The 19,633-nt window shown below is 41.1% G+C and overlaps 1 protein-coding gene across 3 annotated transcripts in view; it reads right to left on the bottom strand.

The window, feature by feature from the left end:
• The window catches only part of chn2 (chimerin 2), a 255,588-nt gene that overhangs the window by 76,917 nt on the left and 159,038 nt on the right, over positions 1–19,633 (bottom strand). For all 3 annotated transcript variants that reach the window (XM_068002561.1, XM_068002552.1, XM_068002571.1), the window contains exons 4-6: positions 16,412–16,443; positions 13,222–13,335; positions 2,948–3,233 (exon numbers count right to left, since the gene is read on the bottom strand). In XM_068002561.1, coding sequence (XP_067858662.1) covers positions 2,948–3,233; positions 13,222–13,335; positions 16,412–16,443 — 432 coding nt within the window. The remainder of the gene's footprint in view (positions 1–2,947; positions 3,234–13,221; positions 13,336–16,411; positions 16,444–19,633) is intronic.

The following is a 19,633-nucleotide window of genomic DNA, read 5'->3' as shown; positions in this document are numbered from 1 at the left end:
GCTGAATGGCCTACTCCTTTTCCTATGTTACTATGACAATAGCATCTGAAAAGAGAAAGTGGTTGTTTTGGGTCTCTATCTGAAACATTAACCTATTTTGTTCCAGTTTTAGATTTTAAAGAAAACCTTGCTCTGTATTTCCAGTATTTTCGGTTTATGTTCAAGCTCAGAAAGTAGTTTCAAGGCTGCCACTTTGGGATGCTGAAGAAAATTTAAATTGTTTGAACTTCACTTTATAATGCCTGAACCTTTCAATTAGATAATAGGATTATCAAGATAATGTAACAAATTTGACATTTATTCATGGAATGATATTCCTGCTCACTTATTTAGAGCTGCACAAGATCTTTCTAAAACTATTTTTGGCATACTTTTAAAATGAATTTTTTCTGTTAATAAAAAGTACACAGCAAATGAAACAACTGAGTGTGTGTTGCTAATTTTTCCAACATACCAAATACATAACACCTATTGTAACTGGAAGGAGAGTAAGAAGTAATGGTGTGAAGTGAGATACCACATTATTCAGTCTCTTATTATTACACTTTTACACTATGAGCTGAATTAATTAGTCCCTGTAAAAATATCTATTGCTAACAATTCCAATGGAATTAATTCCCTGACCCTAACTGTCTCCTTTTCACCATGGATTTCCAGTCTCTCTACAACTCCATCCCCAACCAGGACGGCATGCGTGCCCTCCACTTCTTCCTTGAATGGAGGCCCAACCAGCCCACATCCTCCACCACCCTCCTCCGCTTGGCTGAACTTGTTCTTACATTGAACAACTTCTCCTTTGACTCCGCTCACTTCCTCCAAATAAAAGGTGTCACTATGGGAACCTGTATGGGTCCTAGCTATGCCTGCCTTTTTGTGGGATATGTGGAACGTTCCTTGTTCCAGTCCGACTCAGGTCCACTCCCTCACCTCTTTTTCCAGTACATTGATGACTGTATCAGTGCTGTTTCCTGCTCTCGCCCCAAACTGGAAAATTTAATCAACTTTGCTTCCAATTTCCACCCTTCCCTCGGTCCATCTCCGACTTCTCTATTTCCATTTCTGGGGATAGGCTGTCAACCAATTTCTATTATAAGCCCACCGACTCCCACAGCTACCTTGACTATACTTCCTCCCATCCCGTTTCCTGTAAGGACTCTATTCCCTTCTCCCAGTTTCTCAGTCTCTGTCGCATCTGTTTTGTCGATGCCACCTTCCACACGAGTGTTTCCGATACGTCTTCCTTTTTCCTCAACCGAGGATTCCCCTCCTCCAGTTGACAGGGCCCTCGACCGTGTCCGTCCTATTTCTTGCACTTCTACCCTCACTCCTTCCCCTTCCTCTTCCTCCCAAAGCCACGATGGAGTCCCCCTTGTCCTTATCTTCCACCCCCAGCCTCCACATTCAACATATCATCCGCCATTTCCGCCACCTCCAGCACGATCCCACCATCAAACATATCTTCCCCTCCCCTCCCCTCCCAGCACTGCAAAGGGACCGCTCCCTCTGTGACACCCTTGTCCACTCTTCCATCATCCCCAACACCTGCTCTCCTCCCCACGGCATCTTCCCATGCGAGCACAGGAGATGCAACACCTACCCTTTCACCTCCTCCCTTCCCACTGTCCAGGGCCCCAAACACTCCTTCCAGGTGAAACAGCAATTTACTTGTACTGCTTTCAATTTAGTATACGGTATTCGCTGCTCACAATGCGGTCTCCTCTACTTTGGGGAGACCAAATCCAGATTGGGTGAACGCTTTGCCGAACACCTCTGCTCAAACTGCAAGTGTGACCCTGACCTGCCGGTCGCTTGCCATTTTAATTCCCCGTCCCACTCCCACTCTGTCCTCGGCCTCTTACACTGTTCCAATGAAGCTCGAAGAACAGCATCTCATCTTTCGATTAGGCACTTTACAACCTTCTGAACTCAACACTGATTTCAGATCGTAACCACTGCTCCCATTTTTTCAGACTCAACCAGCAATAAATAACCTTCAGGATTGATACTGGAACCGATGGACAGGAAGTGTAAACTAACACACTGAAATGCTCGTGTTCAGAGCAACGATAACCACAGAAATATCAGGACAATCAGCACCACCTTCAACAACAAATCACCTCATCTTTCTAGTTATGTACTCTGACCTTTCGATGGTACTATGGTACATAGCTTCTGTGTTTCTGTAGCAGTAAAATCACTAAGACTTATTTTCCAGTATCACGCAACTGCATTCCTTGTTTTGTTGCTCTCACAGAGTAGCAGAGTTAGTTCCTCAATTCGAAAGCAGCTTTGAAGTCTTCTCTATCACATACTTCAATTTTTTATTGTATGTAGTCTTGCCTCAATTTAGCCAGCTTGTTACAAATATTTGGACTGTGCTCAGTCCACATGCAATTAGAAGTTGAGATGGTAGTTTCGAATCAAGAGATCCAGAAGTGTTTTCAAACAAAGTGCTTCATTACCATGATGGAGTGATTGATCAGAAATTGTTATGGTATTTAGCATCTCTGCAAAGGAGTTTGTATAATGTGTTGATTGAATCATGTGATTTTCTGTCTCACTATCAATCACAAATGTATTCAGTGCCAGCCAATTATAAATAGCTGGTTTGTGCATTCTTTCTCCAGTATAAGCAATTGTCCAATTTATCACTCAAAGTGACATTCACAATAACTACAGTGGTGGCTGAGCTGTATGGCACAGATAACATAGAAACTTAAGTGGAATAGCATTACAAACTTAGCGTTCTTTCGTACCACAGACGGGGTCATTAGAAAGCAGCCTAAGAGCGTTACTCTCCTGAATTCACATTGCAGTCAGGCATGACAGAAGTAACTTGATGGAAAAGTGTACAGAGTAAATGTGATATACAGGAAGTACATGGTATATACAAGACTGCATGTTATATGGCAATTAAAAAGATGTAAACGTAAATGGAGATTCTTACCTTTTCAACTGAACTGTTTTCATCGTTCACCAAGGACACCTTTCTACTGTCACGCTTTGCTTTGATCAGTCTCCTTGAGGTTTGCTCTCTCAACAACGTGGCGTATCCTATGTGCTCATAGATAGGATTTGTAGTCATCTTTGAAATGTACTCAGATGCTTTAGTTTCTATGTACAGCGTTATCAAGCCATCAGTCACTAGATCATGGATCGACTCAAATCGCTTTTCACCTACAAAGTGCTTTCCATCATAAAACAACCTATAGTTTAAGGTCTGATATCCAAACCTACAAAGAAAACAACAAAAAGACAATAGGTCATAAGCAGGGTCCCTGGCATCTATATCAAACGTGTCACAGGCTAACTCAAGTAAAAACCAGTTACAAATATAAACTGGCTCACAGAAATAGAAAAGTAAGTAACGTGAACTAACGACTCTACCAAAAAAAAAAATCAGAAAAAGTAGGTGGAAATGATACAGGAAAAAAACAATTGATGAAATGTCCTGTGAAACACAACACACCAATGTAGATGGGTGCATAAAAATTACTCAAAAGTTTTAATGGAAAGTGAGGGGGGGGGGGGGGGGCGGGGGGAGATAAAAGGTTGAACACACAATGGGGCAAAACTTACTCATTACAGGCGCCGTTCCTCAATGGCATCCTCTTCAACCGCTGTCAAATCCATCGGAGTGAGTTCGCGAATGCGCACATGCGCAGTAAAGTCCCGAAATCGCGTTTTGACAGTTCCGAATTAAAGGGCTACCTACACCACAATCAATACAACCACCATACAATCGTAAACTTACCCATCTGCCCAACTGGAATGAAGGTACTTATGCCACGAGAAGGTATTCTTGAAAATACCAGCCCTACACTACTTTTAAAAGTGCGGAGACTTATAACGACTGTAAAACAACAAAAAATTAAATTTTAAAAATGTGGAATGTCTAATCATTCCTATTTTAATATTTTTTGGTCATTAAAAAATATTTTTGAAACTTTTAATTTCTGTATGTTTTAGTACATTATAAATCATTTCCTTGCCTTTTTATAATGAGGAAAGTTATGTTAAATTTTTATTTAGACTAACATAGGGAACGTCACTTTAAATGAATGTTACTTGCCTGCTTGTGGGCGGGGCTTCCATTCTCACAGTCTTTGCATACGCACGTGGCCTGCGCTGATCTCGGAGCGCACCACTGGAGAAGATTTCAAAATTAAGCAAATGGGCGTCGTGGCCTACCCAGTGAGTATATTCGTATTTTTTTATCCGCAGGTTGTGCGGAGAGCCTTACCACGTCGGTCGGAGAAAGTTTCGGCCCAATGAAAACAAATGCCTAGTAGTATTTTGCCAAACTAAAATAAAAAGGTCAAAATTCAAACAACACAGAAAAACAAAACTAATTGATCTGTCCAGGAAAATTGGAAGGTATTTCAGTTTATTTCATCATCAGGTACTGTGGTGGGGTTAGAATATTTTCTTTTCCATTTATTTTCGGGATGTGGGCGTTGCTGGCAAGGCTGGCATTTATTGCCCATCCTATAGTTGCCCTGAGAAGGTGGTGGTGGGCCTTGTTCTTGAACTGCTGCAGCCATGTGCTTAAGGTGCTCCCACAATGCCGTTAGGTGGGAAGTTCCAAGATTTTGCCCCAGCGACAATGAAGGAGTGGCGATAATGTCTAAATCAGGATGGTGTGTGACATGTAGGGGAACTTGGAGGTGATGTTTCCTTGCACCTGTTGCCATTCTCCTTCTAGGTGGTGGTGGTCGTAGGTTTGGGATGTGCTGCCGAAGAAATCTTGACAAACTGCTACAGTGCATCCTGCAAACACTGAAACCACAGTACGCCTGTGGTAGAAGGGTGGATGCTCACGCTTATGGATGAAGTGCTGATCAAGCAGACTGCTGTGTCCTGGATAGTGTCAAGCATCTTGAGTGCTGTTGCAACTGCAACCATTTAAGCAAGTGTAGAGTATGCTGACACACTCCTGACTTGTGCCTTGTGGGTGGTGGAAAGGCTTTGAGGAGTCAGGGTGTGAGCCACTCACTGCAGAATACCCAGCCTCTGACCTGCTCTAGTAGCCATGGCATTTACATAGCTGGTTTAGTTGTGTTAAGTTAATCCCCAGGATGTTGATGGTGAGGGTCTCTGTGATGGTAATGACATTGAATGTCATGGCTAGGTTATTATGCTCTCTCTTGTTAGAAATGGTCATTGCCTTGCAATTATCTGGCACGAATGTTACTTACCACTTATCAGCCCAAGCCTGGATGTTGTCCAGGTCTTGGTGCATGCGGGCACGGACTACTTCACTATCTGAGGAATTGCGAGTGGAGCTGAACACTGCAATCATCAGTGAACAGCCTCACTTCTGATCTTATCATGGAGGGAAGGTCATTGATGAAGCCGAAGAAGATAGTTGAACCTAGGATGCTGTCCTGAGGAACTCCTGCAACGATGTCCTGGGGCTAAGATGATTGGTCTCCAACAACCACAACATGTGCCAGGTATGACTCCAGCGACTGGAGACTTTTCCCCCTGATCCCCATTGACTTCAGTTTTACAAGGGTTCACTGGTGTCACACTTGGTCAAATGCTGTCTTGATGTCAAGAGCAGTCGCTCTAATCTCAACTCTGGAATTCAGCTCATGTGGATGTTTGGTCCAAGGCTGCAATGAGGTCTGGAGCTGAGTGGTCCTTCCAGACCCCAAATTGAGCATCGGTAAGCAGGTTATTGGTGAGCAAGTGCTGCTTGATAGCAATGTGGACAATTCCTTCCATCACTTTGCTGATGGTTGCAGGTCTTCAGGAATCAGGATTCAGCCAGCTCGATCAGTGGTGGTACTACCAAGCCACTCTTGGTGATGGGCATTAATGTTCCCCATCCAGAGCACATTCTGTGCCCTCAGTGCTTCCTCCAAGTGGTTCATCAGCTGAGAGACAGCAGTAGGTGGTAATCAAAAAGAGGATTCCTTACTCATGCTAAGGAATCCCAGGGCCACTCCTACCCGCACCCCCCCACCCCCCCAACCCCTCTGACTATATACCACCATGTCCCCACCTCTGGTGGGTCTGTCCTGCTGGTGGGGCAGAACATACTCAGGGACAGTGATGGATGAGTCTGGGACATTGGCTGACAGTCATATTCACAAAATCATACCTATGTCAGGCCATTCGTTGCTTGACTAGTCTGTGGGACAGCTCTCCCAACTTTGGCACTAGTCCCCAGATGTTAGTGAGGAGGACTTTGCAGGATTGATTGGGCTGGGTGTGCCTTCATTGTGTCCTGATTCAATGCCTAAGTCGCAGCCAGGTGGTCCGTGCGATTTTATTGTTGTTATTCGTTGTAGCGGTTTGATACAACCAAGTGGATTGTTAGGCCACTGAAGTGGGCAGTTAAGAGTCAACCACGTTCATGTGGGACTGGAGTCACATATAGGCCAAGGTAAGGACGACTAGTTTCCGTCCATAAAGGACATTAGCGAACCAGTTGTGTTTTTACGACAATCCGACAGCTTCATGGTTACTTTTACTTATACCAGCTTGTTTTTTATTTCCAGATTTTTTAAAACTAAATTCAAATTCTCAAACTGCCATGGTGGGATTTGAATTCACGTTCTTCAGATTATTATTGGTCCAGGCCTCTGAATTACTAGCCCAATTACATAATCACTACACTACTATACCTTATCGTAGATGAGGTAAGAGGTAGCAGGTGCCAAATAAGAATGATGGAAAAGTAAATTGGTCATAAAGGCTTGCAGCCAGAGGGAAACAGGAAACCAAGCATAATGCTGAAACAAAAGGCTAGCTGAAACAAAATCTGAATTAGAAATGAGAATTATGAAAAATTGACAAAGCTGCAACATTAGTGACACGTTCTCGTGTTTACAAACACCAAGCAGTCAGTGAGCATGTCAACAGCACAGAAGCAGCACAAACTGTGTTAAGATGATACAGCACACTAAATCTATACAGTCTCACTCTGTCAGTTTATGATCCTCTGTGGGAACTAACTATACAAAGGGAGACGTGACTATGTGACAAATCCTGGTCAATTTTTTGTTGGTGCAATAAAGAGGATGTGTATATTCTATTTAGCTTCCACACAGATAACCAGGGGACTACAGAGGACTGGTGAAGAGAATGTGAAATTAGTAGCAACCCTTGGTAACAGTAAGTACAATGCAGAGACTGACTCCTATTAAGCTTACCACACATTTTTAGCATAAAATGGAAGTGATAAAAGACAAATCTCTATGGTGCTTAGCTGCACCCAGCAGGAGCATTCTTTGTACTATTCAGTTTTCTCAGCAGTCATCAAATCCCAAAGCTGAACTCCAAGTGCTTTAGGTTAGAACATTTTAACTCAGATTAAAGGAAAATGGCTTCAATCATGCAACAACAAAGGAGTAGAGTGGTGAGTAACCAACCACCCACAGACCGACACTCTGCCCAATTCTACACACCAGAACAAGAGAGCAGGAAACGCTAGCAAGTACATTGTGTGAAACAAGAACAAAGATATGAAAACTCAAAGATGAAAAAAAAAACGCTGGACTGTGGTAATACCATTGTGCCGAGTCCATGCCAGGTAACGTGGCTCTATTGCCAGCACAAATAGAACATGTTCTAGAAAATGATTTGGCTTCCATGCAAGGATCTAGTTGATAACTGTGTTAGAATTACTAGGTTAACAAAAGAAGTGGGGTAGTTCACTGTGCATCCTGTGGGAGATGTTACTTCTTTTATGTCCCTCTAATTTCTCCTATGACAAACCATCAATTATATGGTGCCGAATACTGCAATAATCCTCTAAAATGTACACAAAGAAAGCACAATCCATAACTTATTTCCTCCAAATTTCAATTTAAATCAACTAGCAGAATGAATGGTCTTACCCAAATCAGTGAGCATCAGTTTACCTATTACATAAACTTTAATATGGTAGTATTTTGAAATGATGTTGCCAACATATGGCACAAAGATGTAAAATAGCAAATCTTCTCCAGTGCAATAAAAGTATGGTAGCATGGTAAGTGCAGCAGCATATTATGCAGAATATATACATCTCCACACATATACCCTGTAGTCAATCTCCTGTGATATTTTAGTGTTTCAAGATTTGTTTAGTGTTGAAATGTTTCACCTTAATGTTCCCAACGTATATAATGACAATAATCACTAAAACAGTGGACAACAGAAGCTGTTACAACAATACATAGAGATTAAAAAAATATCATAAAATAATGTGGAAAATATAAATTATAACAAAATGGATCTTTTTATGACTCCATACAATCACAACAGAAAACTGAGTTCACAGAAACCAACAAACCACATGCATTATAACTCACTATTAACTAAAGGATTCAGGATACCGATAAAGAGTGCAGCAATACTAAATAGGCACCGCAGAATCAATAAATTCAGAGCATTGGGCACAGCAATACATCAATAATTAATGGAGGAGCCAGCACAGGTGTATTAATAACTTCACAGAGCAATGGGCACACCAACAAATCAAGTGAAGTTGTGGGCACAAACCAATAGATTAATACAGCAGTGGGTACACCAACAAATGAAGTGAGCAGCAGGCACTAACAAACCAGTAAATTACTGGAGCAGCAGGCGCCAGTGAATTAATCAATTCAAAGGGCAGCAAGCACACCAACAAATCAATAAGATCAGAAATTTTAGTTACTGAGAACAAAAAGAATAGCTAATTTTTTTTGCAGAAAGCATTTTCAGTGATTTGATTACTTCATCAACAAACCTTGACTGTGAAAGTTGGCATAGGAAAATTGAATAGGAATTGTGGAGACAGGAATTTTCAATGGAAAAGTTACACAAAAGTGCAAGTAAAAATTTGACAACAGGAAGCAAGGTCTGTAGACAGGAACTGTGTGCAGTTTATTATATATCTACAGCCCCCATGGTGTTCAGTCTCCATTTTAAATTCATACATTTTATCCTTGTTTTTTATTTCCATTGTAAATTCCTATGTCTACTTTTATAATCAAAACTACCTATGTAACCTTTTCACACTGTAATTACACCCTCCCATCAGTAATGGTGTTGTACACATCTATACCCACACACAAACATGCACCCATATATTATTAAAAATGGCAAGTGATCGCAACATTCCAGGGGTATTGTGCCTACAGATAGTGCTGTGAGAGTCACATTATGTGACCTAATATGACTGGAACAGGCCTTCTATAAGTAGCCTCAACTCCCCCATTATGGAACACACAAGCTTTGCTGAGCTTACCTGCTAAGCTTTGAACAGTTCCTTGACTTCAGTGCACCGCGAGTTAATAGACGTAAAAAGGACAGGAATTGTAATTTCTTGGTTTCCCTTCTACTCTACATTATTTGCATTTTAAGCACCAATGGCCAACACCCTGAACTTCCAACAATGTGGGGTGGGGATGAAGTAATTGACCGCAGCCACCTAGCAATAACAGTAAATGCGATCATGCACTAACCAGCGCAAAGAACATCATTAATTGAACACCAATAGACAACCGAAGATGAAGGTGGTTCGCAAATAGTGTGGTGGGCATTGTCTGAACAGCATCACAGATTTGTATGGAATTCTGCCAAAAACCCACACCATTAATTGGCATTGTTGGCTCTCCCCATTGAGAAGCATTCCCCGTCCTGCCGTCACCCCCCACTGTCCAGCAAAATGGGTTTTCGACTCTAACCACCCTCACCCCTCCTTCTCTCGGCCCTGTGGAAGGCAAATCCAGCTCACCACAATCCTTCCCATCATGCCGAGATGAATTTTCAGGCCCAGTGAAGGAAAGCGGAACTTAAAGAGTTTGCCGGCCTCCTTCACCTCCTCCATGCTGAGGTAGTTACTCTGCTTCAGCTCCTCTGCCCCTATCCTCCTCTCGCAATCTCCCTTTTCCTTGGGTCCAGTTATCCCCCTGCCCTTTAGGCCCTGTTTGACCTGAATCGTACACTTGGTTTTGACTCTCTGTTTGCAATATCACAGGTGATCAATTAGTACATACATATACTTGTACAAGACCTCGGCTAGACCATATTTAGAATACTGCGTCCAGTTTTGGTCCTCTCATATGGTGGGTGATATGTAGGCTTCGGAAAATGTTCAGAGGATGGCCACAAGAATGATTCCCAGCTTAAACAACCTTAGATACTCAGATAGGCTTTAAAAAGCTGGGTCTATTTATTTAGAGATGCGTAGACTTCAAGATGATTTGGTAGAGGTATATAAAATAGTTAAAAGTATTCCTACTGATAGATTAGGGAAGACCAAGGGTCATGTGTATAAGTTATGTAAGGGTAGAACTAGGTTGGATGTTCGGCACTTCTGCTTTTCCCAAAGGATAGTAGAAATATGGAACACTATGATGTACCATAGTTAAGGATGGGGATATTCATGAAGCCTCCTCTTCTCATTAGTTGCCAAGTTGTCCACCACCATTCTCAACTGGATGTGGTAGGGCTATAGAGCCTTGCTCTGATCCACTGGTTGTGGGCCCATCTAGCTCTCTGTAGCCAGATGTCTTTGTTGTTTAGCGTATAGACCTGTGTTGTAGTTTCACTAAGTTGATGCCTGCTCCTGGTATGCCCTTCTGCACTCTCCACTCAACCAGAATTGGTGTCCCAGCTTAATAGTGATGGAGGAATGAGTGATGTGCCAGGCTATGAAGTTACAAATTGAGCTGGTATACTATTCTGCTGTTGCTGCTAAGGAGCCACAGTGCCTCGTGGATGCCTAGTTTTGGGCTTCCAAATCTCTTCTTACGCTGTCCCACTTAGCACGGCGGTAGATCCCCATTACACAATGATGGGTGTCCTCACTGTGAAAAAGAGATTGTCTTCACAAGGATAGTGGTTACTACTATCAGTGCTTTCATGCATAGATGTGACGGATGTATCTGCAACAGGTAGGTTGGTAAGGACAAGGTCACTATCTGATGCAAGTCCAGTCTGGCAGGTATATTCTTCAGGACTTGTCCAGTTTGATCAGTGACAGCACGACCAAGCCACTCTTGCTGCTGGACATTGAGGTCCCCCATCCAGAGTGAATCTTGTGCCCTAAGCTTCCCTCAGTACTACCTCCAGGTGGTGTTCAATATGAGGAAGTACTGATTCGTCAGTTGACGGGCAATGGTAGCTGGTAATCAGCCTTATTTGACCTGAAGCCAGGAGACTCGATGAGGTCCAGAGTCATTGCTGTGTACATCCAGGGCCATGGCCATTCAACAGTATACCAATGTGTCCACTGCTAGCGAGTCTATTCTGCTGTTGGGATAGGACAAACCCAGGAATAGTCATGGAGGAGACTGGGATGTTGGCTGATAGATATGACTCTGTGAATACAACTGTCAAATTGTTGCTCAACTAGGTTGTGGGAGAGCTCTCCCAATTGGACAGCAGTCTGCAGATGTTAGTGAGGAGGCCTTCTCATGGTCGACTGGGCTGGGATTGCCAGAGTGTTGTCCTGACCTGATGCATAGGTAACTGCCAATAGGTCTGTCCAATATTTCCCTTATGATTTTGTTCTGTAACAGTCATCTTACAACTGATTGCCTTGCGAGGACACTTCAGGGGGTATTAAGAATTAAGTACATAGTGTGGGACTGGAATCACATGCAGACCAGACTGGATAGGGGTTATTAGTAAACCAGTTAGGTTTTTAACAATAAAATGTTAACTCTGACGATAATTTTGTCCTGGCGCTAGGCCATAAATTACCAGATTTATTGAATTCAATTTTACAACTTCTCGTAATGGTATTTGTACTTGTGATCTCTGGGTTGCTAGTCCAGTAACATAACTACAACCTTTACTAGGTTATTCCCTCATGTCTGACACTGGCCTGGCCATGGAGGGGACAAAATGAGCAAAATCTATAGGCTAGACCTGGTGTAAATGGATGGAATACAAGTACCAACAAAACCTAGTAGCAATAATAACAAAAACTGAGCAAAGTTGAAAATGTTGTTGCCTCAGTGCGCAGTCCTAATGTTATTATTCTATCCGAGGAGCTGCTCACAATAGGGTATATACACCATGGGCTTGATTTAATTATGCCGACAGGGGGAGAGCCGGGGGTGGTGGGGGGGGTTGAATTTGGGGGTGCGAAACCCGGAAGGGAAGTAGGCAGGTCACGATCTGTAATCGCGACCTTAATGAGACCAATCAATGCATTTTCCGGGTTTCACGCCCAGCAGCCAGAGGAGCTACATATCCAAGGGGTGGGAATATTGGTGGTGGGGGCGGGGGGGGGGAAAGAGACATTGAACATTGAGGGGGGGGGGGGGGGGGGAGGTGCAGGTGACATCGGTTTTAAGGTATGTTTATTTATTTATTTTTAAATTTAATTTAATTAAGTTAGTCTATTTTTCACTGATCTGGCCCTTCCTGCCTGGTTTCACCAGACGTGAATCGGAAGACGTGGGAAAGCTGCCCAGGTATGGTTAAAATCTTTTAAGTGTCCGAAAAACAAAAAATAAACTACCTTAAGTATCTCATTGAGGTACATTTGCTCCTTTAATTATCAGCCGTCGGATTTAATTGCCGGTGGGACTTCTGGCTTCCTGATCTGCGCAGGCCCAGATGCGTTTGTGTCGCATGCGTTTTTCAGTGGGTTGGAGCCGGGATTCCCTCCCGCTTTATAAAAATGCGATTTTGTCTGCGCCCCCCACCCCACGTGTCCCGAACCCACCTGGACTTCGCAGTTAAAATCCTGCCTCATAGTTCTGTCATGTTTTTACACTTTATTTGATTTTTTAAGAAGAAAAAAGACTTCAAGGCCACAGTCTGATCAAGAGTTGTGCAAAGAAGTTTGAGCACTCTGCAGCTCAGTTTAAATTACAGAGCATGGTACCTTTTGTGTACAGTTCTTGTGTCTCTGCTGTGATTTACTGTTGTCCTGATCTGTACTGGGAAACCTGCAGTATGTTGTGCTTGCACACCAGAACTGAGCAGTGGTGGCTGAAGGGTTGTCCTTAGAGGAGTGCAGGAATCTGCTTTTTGAAATCCACTGATTGCAGACACTGATGTGAACAGCACCGGGAGGGGAAAAAGTCATGCAAAACTTGGACAGCTGGCATTTATGGGAGCTGCAGTTCAACTATGAGAATAGTTTAAAATATAAATATCTGGAGTAAGAAAGAAAAAGAAACCCAAAATATAAGTATTGTTACCCTTGTTTTTTTTTAGGAAAGTTCAGTAGAGTTAGTACATAATTAGTTCAGTTCATCGACATTAGGAACAGAAACTGACCTCAGAGCCAACGTGTTGCTACCAGGCTGACGCTGGCTCTCCCTGATGAGGTAAGCTCCCTCAACTCCACCAAGCAGTTCATCGGCCTGCTCACGAGATATCATCCCATGGAACCTGAGAAGAGAAAACACTTCTTTTGATCATAATCAGGAAGGCTACTTTCAGTTTTCAGACAACAAACTGTGTTTTAATCAAATTATGTGCAGATTCAGTTTATTCACTGCATCCCAATGTGACAGCATCACTATAAGAACACTTTAAGCCCAAGTATTTATAATTCAAATCAGCAACAAGCAAATGTATAGAACAACATTTAAACTTAAAAACACATCTTCTCAATCAGCCACTGGTGACTGCATTTTGATGATGAACTCAAATACAAATATCCAATTTTACATCTAAAAATCTGAGAAATTATGAAAAAATTCAGGTACTGCCAAGCAGGTCAAAAATAATTTCTGTTTATTGCTGCTGGATTGATGCTCTGTGCAAATAAATCTTTACCAATCAAACCTCCAAAATCAGTGGGAATGGGATCACTGAGTCACTGAAAGCATAGGCTGCCATGCGATGAAGTTACAAATAACATGATAATTATGCAAGACATTTCATTTTGTGATTTTGATTGTAAACACAGAAGCAACTTTGCTGAATATTTGTCTATAAAGACAATGCTCTTTAAAATTTTCAAATGCTACTTTTATTGGATAAATATCAGCAATACTCTGTACCCTATATCAAATTAAATAAATGTTCTTAAAATTCTGTAATTTCAGAATAGCTTTACAATAAATCCAAACTGGACTTTTCATAACACATCTACAAATTACTGAGATGCACTTTCTTTGAAAGTAACTGATCTGCTCATCTAGATCAATTTTGCAGATTGTAATTTTATTGATGTTTCAAAAGGCAAATAGAGCACAGCAAAACATTGTCAATAAAAAGATTGTTTGATATATGATCTACATCTTGGAACCATAATGATAGACATTTCTTTAAAGAAATAGCCTAATTATGTGATTAACTGAATGTTTAATCATTTAGATTTTAAAATATTTTGAGAATTACAACCAATACCTCTGGACTGCTCACAATTATACCAATCATTGTTATATAAGTGGACTTATGATGATTTATTTTAAAAACACTCAAATCATAATAAGTACAACTCTTTTAGATACTTTAGTTTGAACTTATTCTCAATATTCAATGGGAAGTAAGGGCTCAATTCTTTTTTTTAAAAAAACATGCCACATTGTAGTTATGCCCATTAGTCCTATTCGCAGCATCATACAGGACGACAAAAGTCTGCAGGGCATTCTTCAAGCTAGGTTTACTGTCAACTAAGTACCAGCCTCAATGTTGATTATATAAAAAACAAAGGATGGTAGTACAGTACAGTGTGCACAGTATGTGATCCCAAATCACAGTGCAGAGTATGTATTGCAATCATTTGTAAAAATTAAGGTACATATTATTTGTTCATACAAACCCGCTCTTGAACATGGAGTTAGCAAAGTTGCAGCATACATTCAAAATCTACAGAAAAATGAATACTCTTGCTTAAAGGAACGGAAACAGTACATTCAATTGATTTGTGACTCCTACAAGAAGAGAAATTTTCCAAAATTTACTGGACTGATAACAAACTTCCCGTGATAAGTATAGTGTAACAATCCTGATGGACTGGGCAGTGGGAAGGTGAAGTGGTGGCTCTTCTCAACCCTACAGAAGTTGGGGGGAGGGAAGATGAGTACTTAAAGCAAAACCCAGAGTTGTATTCTCTAGAGTTTCGAAGGTTAAAGGGTGATCTGATCAAAGTTTATAAGATATTAAGGAGAACAGATAGGGTGGATAGAGAGAAACTATTTCTGCTGGTTGTGGATTCTAGGAGTAGGGGACAGAGTCTAAAAATTAGAGCCAGACCTTTCAGGAGTGAGATTAGAAAACATTTCTACACACAAAGGATGGTAGAAGTTTGGAACTCTCTTCTGCAAATGGCAATTGATACTAACTCAATTGCTAAATTTAAATGTGAGATAGATAGCTTTTTGGCAACCAAAGGTATTAAGGGATATGGGCCAAAGGCAGGTATATGGAGTTAGATCACCGATCAGCCATGATCTTATCAAATGGCAGAGCAAGCATGAGGGGCTGAATGGCCTACTCCTGTTCCTATGTTCCTAGTGTTTGGGATGGGAAGAAAAGAGAATAAAGAGAGTGATAAGAAAGAAAAGGGAGAGAAAGAGAGCGAAGTGCTGTTGCAGTCCTTATCTCATATCATTGTTACCAGTTATTACATTCCGTTTTGTAATGCTAACTGTCTTTGGAACTTTGTCTGGAATAAGTTCAAGACCTGTCATCCAGTGCTTACATGGGTCTTTACAATAGACGATTTGGTGATACCAGATTTGATTCTTCTCAGGAATTTAAACATTTTTAGCCAATCCTTGCAGTGTAACCTATTACATTAAAATAATGAATGGCTAGTCACTGCTGGACATCATGCTGTGGCAGCAGATTCACATTACTTGTACATACTTCCTATATATTAATTTAGTCACATTATAGTTGTTGCAAATTAAAGAATTAAAGCACAGGCATTTAAGAATTGGATTTGTGTTTTTCTGTAAATAAGTCAGTAACTGCAAAATGCAAACCTTTGAGAATTCAGTACTTCTGTGCTATGGTATAAAACAGCTTCTACAAATGTTCCTTAAATAGATCAAACAAGCTATGAGATAAGTATGTGAGAGACATCTCATTTGTGTAATGTAACTAAAAACTGAAGATATTCTTGTTTCCTGCACTGCAACTTGATGGAAATGCTCAGTTTTGTTTCTGTGCCATGATATAGAAATGAGCTCTGCTGCAATGTGGTATAGAAATGAGTTCTGGTGTGGCATGGCATAGAATTGTATTTTTGCATCACAATGTTGGTAAACAATACAGAATTGATATAATAACACCATTGCAAACCACAATACATCCTAAAAATGAACCTTCAACCCGGCATAGACCGTGCTTCAATAAACTAAATGCATCACTCTGCTGCAGAACTGCTAATCCAACTTTAATCTTAGTTGTAGTTTAGCTTCTATCCCAGTCCAAAGGGTCTTTTCTGCTTTTTGAAAAGATTTGCAAAACACAGAGTTAAATACAAACAGAAAGAAAATGGTTTACATACTCTCTTCCATAGTACTTTGGCCTGTTTTCAACCTGGAAACAAAAAAATATTGTTACCAACATATACATACATCAGTCATTGTAGAGAAAGGGAGTCAAAATATAAATAAGAAAACTGTCCAACCTGCTGCCAAAGTGTTACATCGAGTCTACAGCACAGAAACAGGCCATTCGGCCCAACTGGTCTATGACAGCATTTATGCTCTACACGAGCCTCCTCACTCCCTACTTCATCTAACCCTACCAGCATATCCATCGATTCCTTTCTCCCTCATGTACTTATCTAGATTCCTCTTAAATGCATCTGTGCTATTTGCCTCAACTTTTTTTTTATTCGTTCATGGGATGTGGGCGTCGCTGGCAAGGCCAGCATTTATTGCCCATCCCTAATTGCCCTCGAGAAGGTGGTGAGCCGCCTTCTTGAACCGCTGCAGTCCGTGAGGTGAAGGTTCTCCCACAGTACTGTTAGGTAGGGAGTTCCAGGATTTTGACCCAGTGACAATGAAGGAACAGCGATATATTTCCAAGTCAGGATGGTGTGTGACTTGGAGGGGAACGTGCAGGTGGTGTTGCTTCCATGTGGCTGCTGCTCTTGTCCTTCCAGGTGGTACAGGTCGTGGGTTTGGGAAGTGCTGTCGAAGAAGCCTTGGCGAGTTGCTGCAGTGCATCCTGTGGATGGTACACACTGCAGTCACTGCACGCCGGTAGTGAAGGGAGTGAATGTTTAGGGTGGTGGATGGGGTGCCAATCAAGCGGGCTACTTTGTCCTGGATGGTGTCGAGCTTCTTCAGTGTTGTTGGAGCTGCACTCATCCAGGCAAGTGGAGAGTTGTGGTAGCGCATTCCGAATTCATACCACTCTTTGGGTAAAGAAGTTTCTCCTGAATTTCCTATTGGATTTATTAGTGACTATCTTATATTGATGACCTCTAGTTTTGGACTCCCCCACAAGTGGAGCCATTTTCTCTACATCTACCCTATCAAACCATTTCATTATCTTAAAGACTTCTATCAGGTCAACCCTCAGCCTTCTCTTTTCTAGAGAAAAGAGCCCCAGCCACAGCCTTTCCTGATAAGTATATCCTCTCAGTTCTGGTATCATCCTTGTGAATCTTTTTTTGCACTTTCTCCAATGCCTTTATATCCTTTTTATAATATGGAGAGCAGAACTGTGCTCCAACTGTGGAGCAACCAAGGTTCCATACAAGTTTAACATAACTTCTCTGTTTTTCAATTCTAACCCTCTAGAAATGAACCCCAGTGCTTAGTTTGCCTTTTTAATGGCCTTATTAACTTGTATCTCTAATTTTAGTGATTTGTGTATCTGTACCGAGATTCCTTTGCTGCTCTACCCCATTTAGACTTTTATTATCCAAGCAGTATGTGACCTCTTTATTCTTCCTACCAAAATGCACCACTTCACACTTATCTATATTGAAATTCATTTGCCAATTACATGCCCATTCTGCAAGTTTATTAATGTCTTCTTGCATTTTGACACATTCTTTCTTTGTATTCACTACACCCCCCCAATTTTGTGTCATCTGCAAATTTTGTAATTGTACCTCCGATTCCCAAGTCCAAATTATTAATGTAAATTGTGAACAATAGTGGTCCCAGCACCAATCCCTGTGGAACATCATTTCCCACCTTTTGCCAGTCTGAATAGCTACCCTTAACCCCTACACTGTTTTCTGTTTTGTGGCCAGCTTGCTATCCATTCAGCTACCTGTCCCCTCATTCCACATGTTCTGACCTTAGTTATGAGTCAACAATGCGATACCTTATCGAAGATCTTTTGAAAATCTAAATATATTACATCTACTACATTACCCTTGTCTACTCTTTCTGTTACTTCTTCAAGGAATTCAGTAAGGTCGGTCAAGCATGACTTTCCCTTCTGAAATCCGTGTTGACTGCTCTATTATATTTTTCTTTGCTAGATGTTTTTCTATTACATCTTTGAGTAAAGATTCCATTATCTTTCCTACCACTGATGTTAAGCTAACTGGTCTATAGTACCGTGGACTTATTCTATCTCCCTTTTTAAACATAGGAATAACATTAGCTGTCTGCCAATCCTCTGGCATTATTCTCTTTACTAATGAATTATTATATTTTATATACACACACACAGACACACACACACACACACACACACGTATGTGTGTAACAGTGCCTCTGCTATCTCTTCCATAACTTTTAATACGCGTGGATGCAATCCATCCAGACCAGGGGTCTTATCCCCTATAAGTTTGATTAGTTTATCAATTATCTCCCCTATTTCTTTCTTAAATATCTTTATATCTTTTTTGATTTACTAGGATGCTACCGGGACTTGATGGTTTGACTTATAGGGAGAGGTTGGATAGACTGAGACTTTTTTCCCTGGAGAGGAGGAGGTTTAGGGGTGATCTTATAGAAGTCTATAAAATAATGAGGGGCATAGATAAGGTAGATAGTCAAAATGTTTTCCCAAAGGTAGGGGAGTCTATAATGAGGGGGCATAGATTTAAGGTGAGAGGGGAGAGATACAAAAGGGTCCAGAGGGGCAATTTTTTCACTCAAAGGGTGGTGAGTGTCTGGAACGAGCTGCCAGAGGCAGTAGTAGAGGCGAGTACAATTTTGTCTTTTAAAAAGCATTTGGACAGTTACATGGGTAAGATGGGTATAGAGGGATATGGGCCAAGTGCAGGCAATTGGGACTAGCTTAGTGGTATAAACTGGGCGACATGGACATGTTGGGCCGAAGGGCCTGTTTCCATGTTGTAAACTTCTATGATTCTATGATCTCTTCTTCTAATGTCATGCCCATGATGTTAGTCTCCCTGGTAAATACTGAGGCAAAAATAACTCTTCAATATTTCTGTCCTTTCGTTGTCATTACCTGTGAGTTTATCATGTGTATCCCTTAGTGGCCCTATCCCTATCCTGATTTTTCTTGTGTTATTTATGCATCTGTAGAATACTTTACTATTGCTTTTTATATTCCATGATAATTTAATTTTGTAGTTTCTCTATACTTTCCTAATTGTTTTTTTTGACTCCATATTCCTTTTTGTCATTCTCTCCTTTATTGTCTATATACTTAGTGTACGCCTTTTTCTTTAGTTTCAATTTTACCCATATTTCTTTATTCATCCATGTTGTTTCATTACTGGCTAGTTTGTTCTTGTTTTTTTAAATGGGATATATTTCTCCTGGATTCTATTGATTGCCATTTT

Source organism: Heptranchias perlo, chromosome 2, assembly GCF_035084215.1.
Source record: "Heptranchias perlo isolate sHepPer1 chromosome 2, sHepPer1.hap1, whole genome shotgun sequence".
Classification (NCBI taxonomy): Eukaryota; Metazoa; Chordata; class Chondrichthyes; order Hexanchiformes; family Hexanchidae; genus Heptranchias; species Heptranchias perlo.
This window is presented reverse-complemented; position numbering and strand designations above follow the sequence as displayed.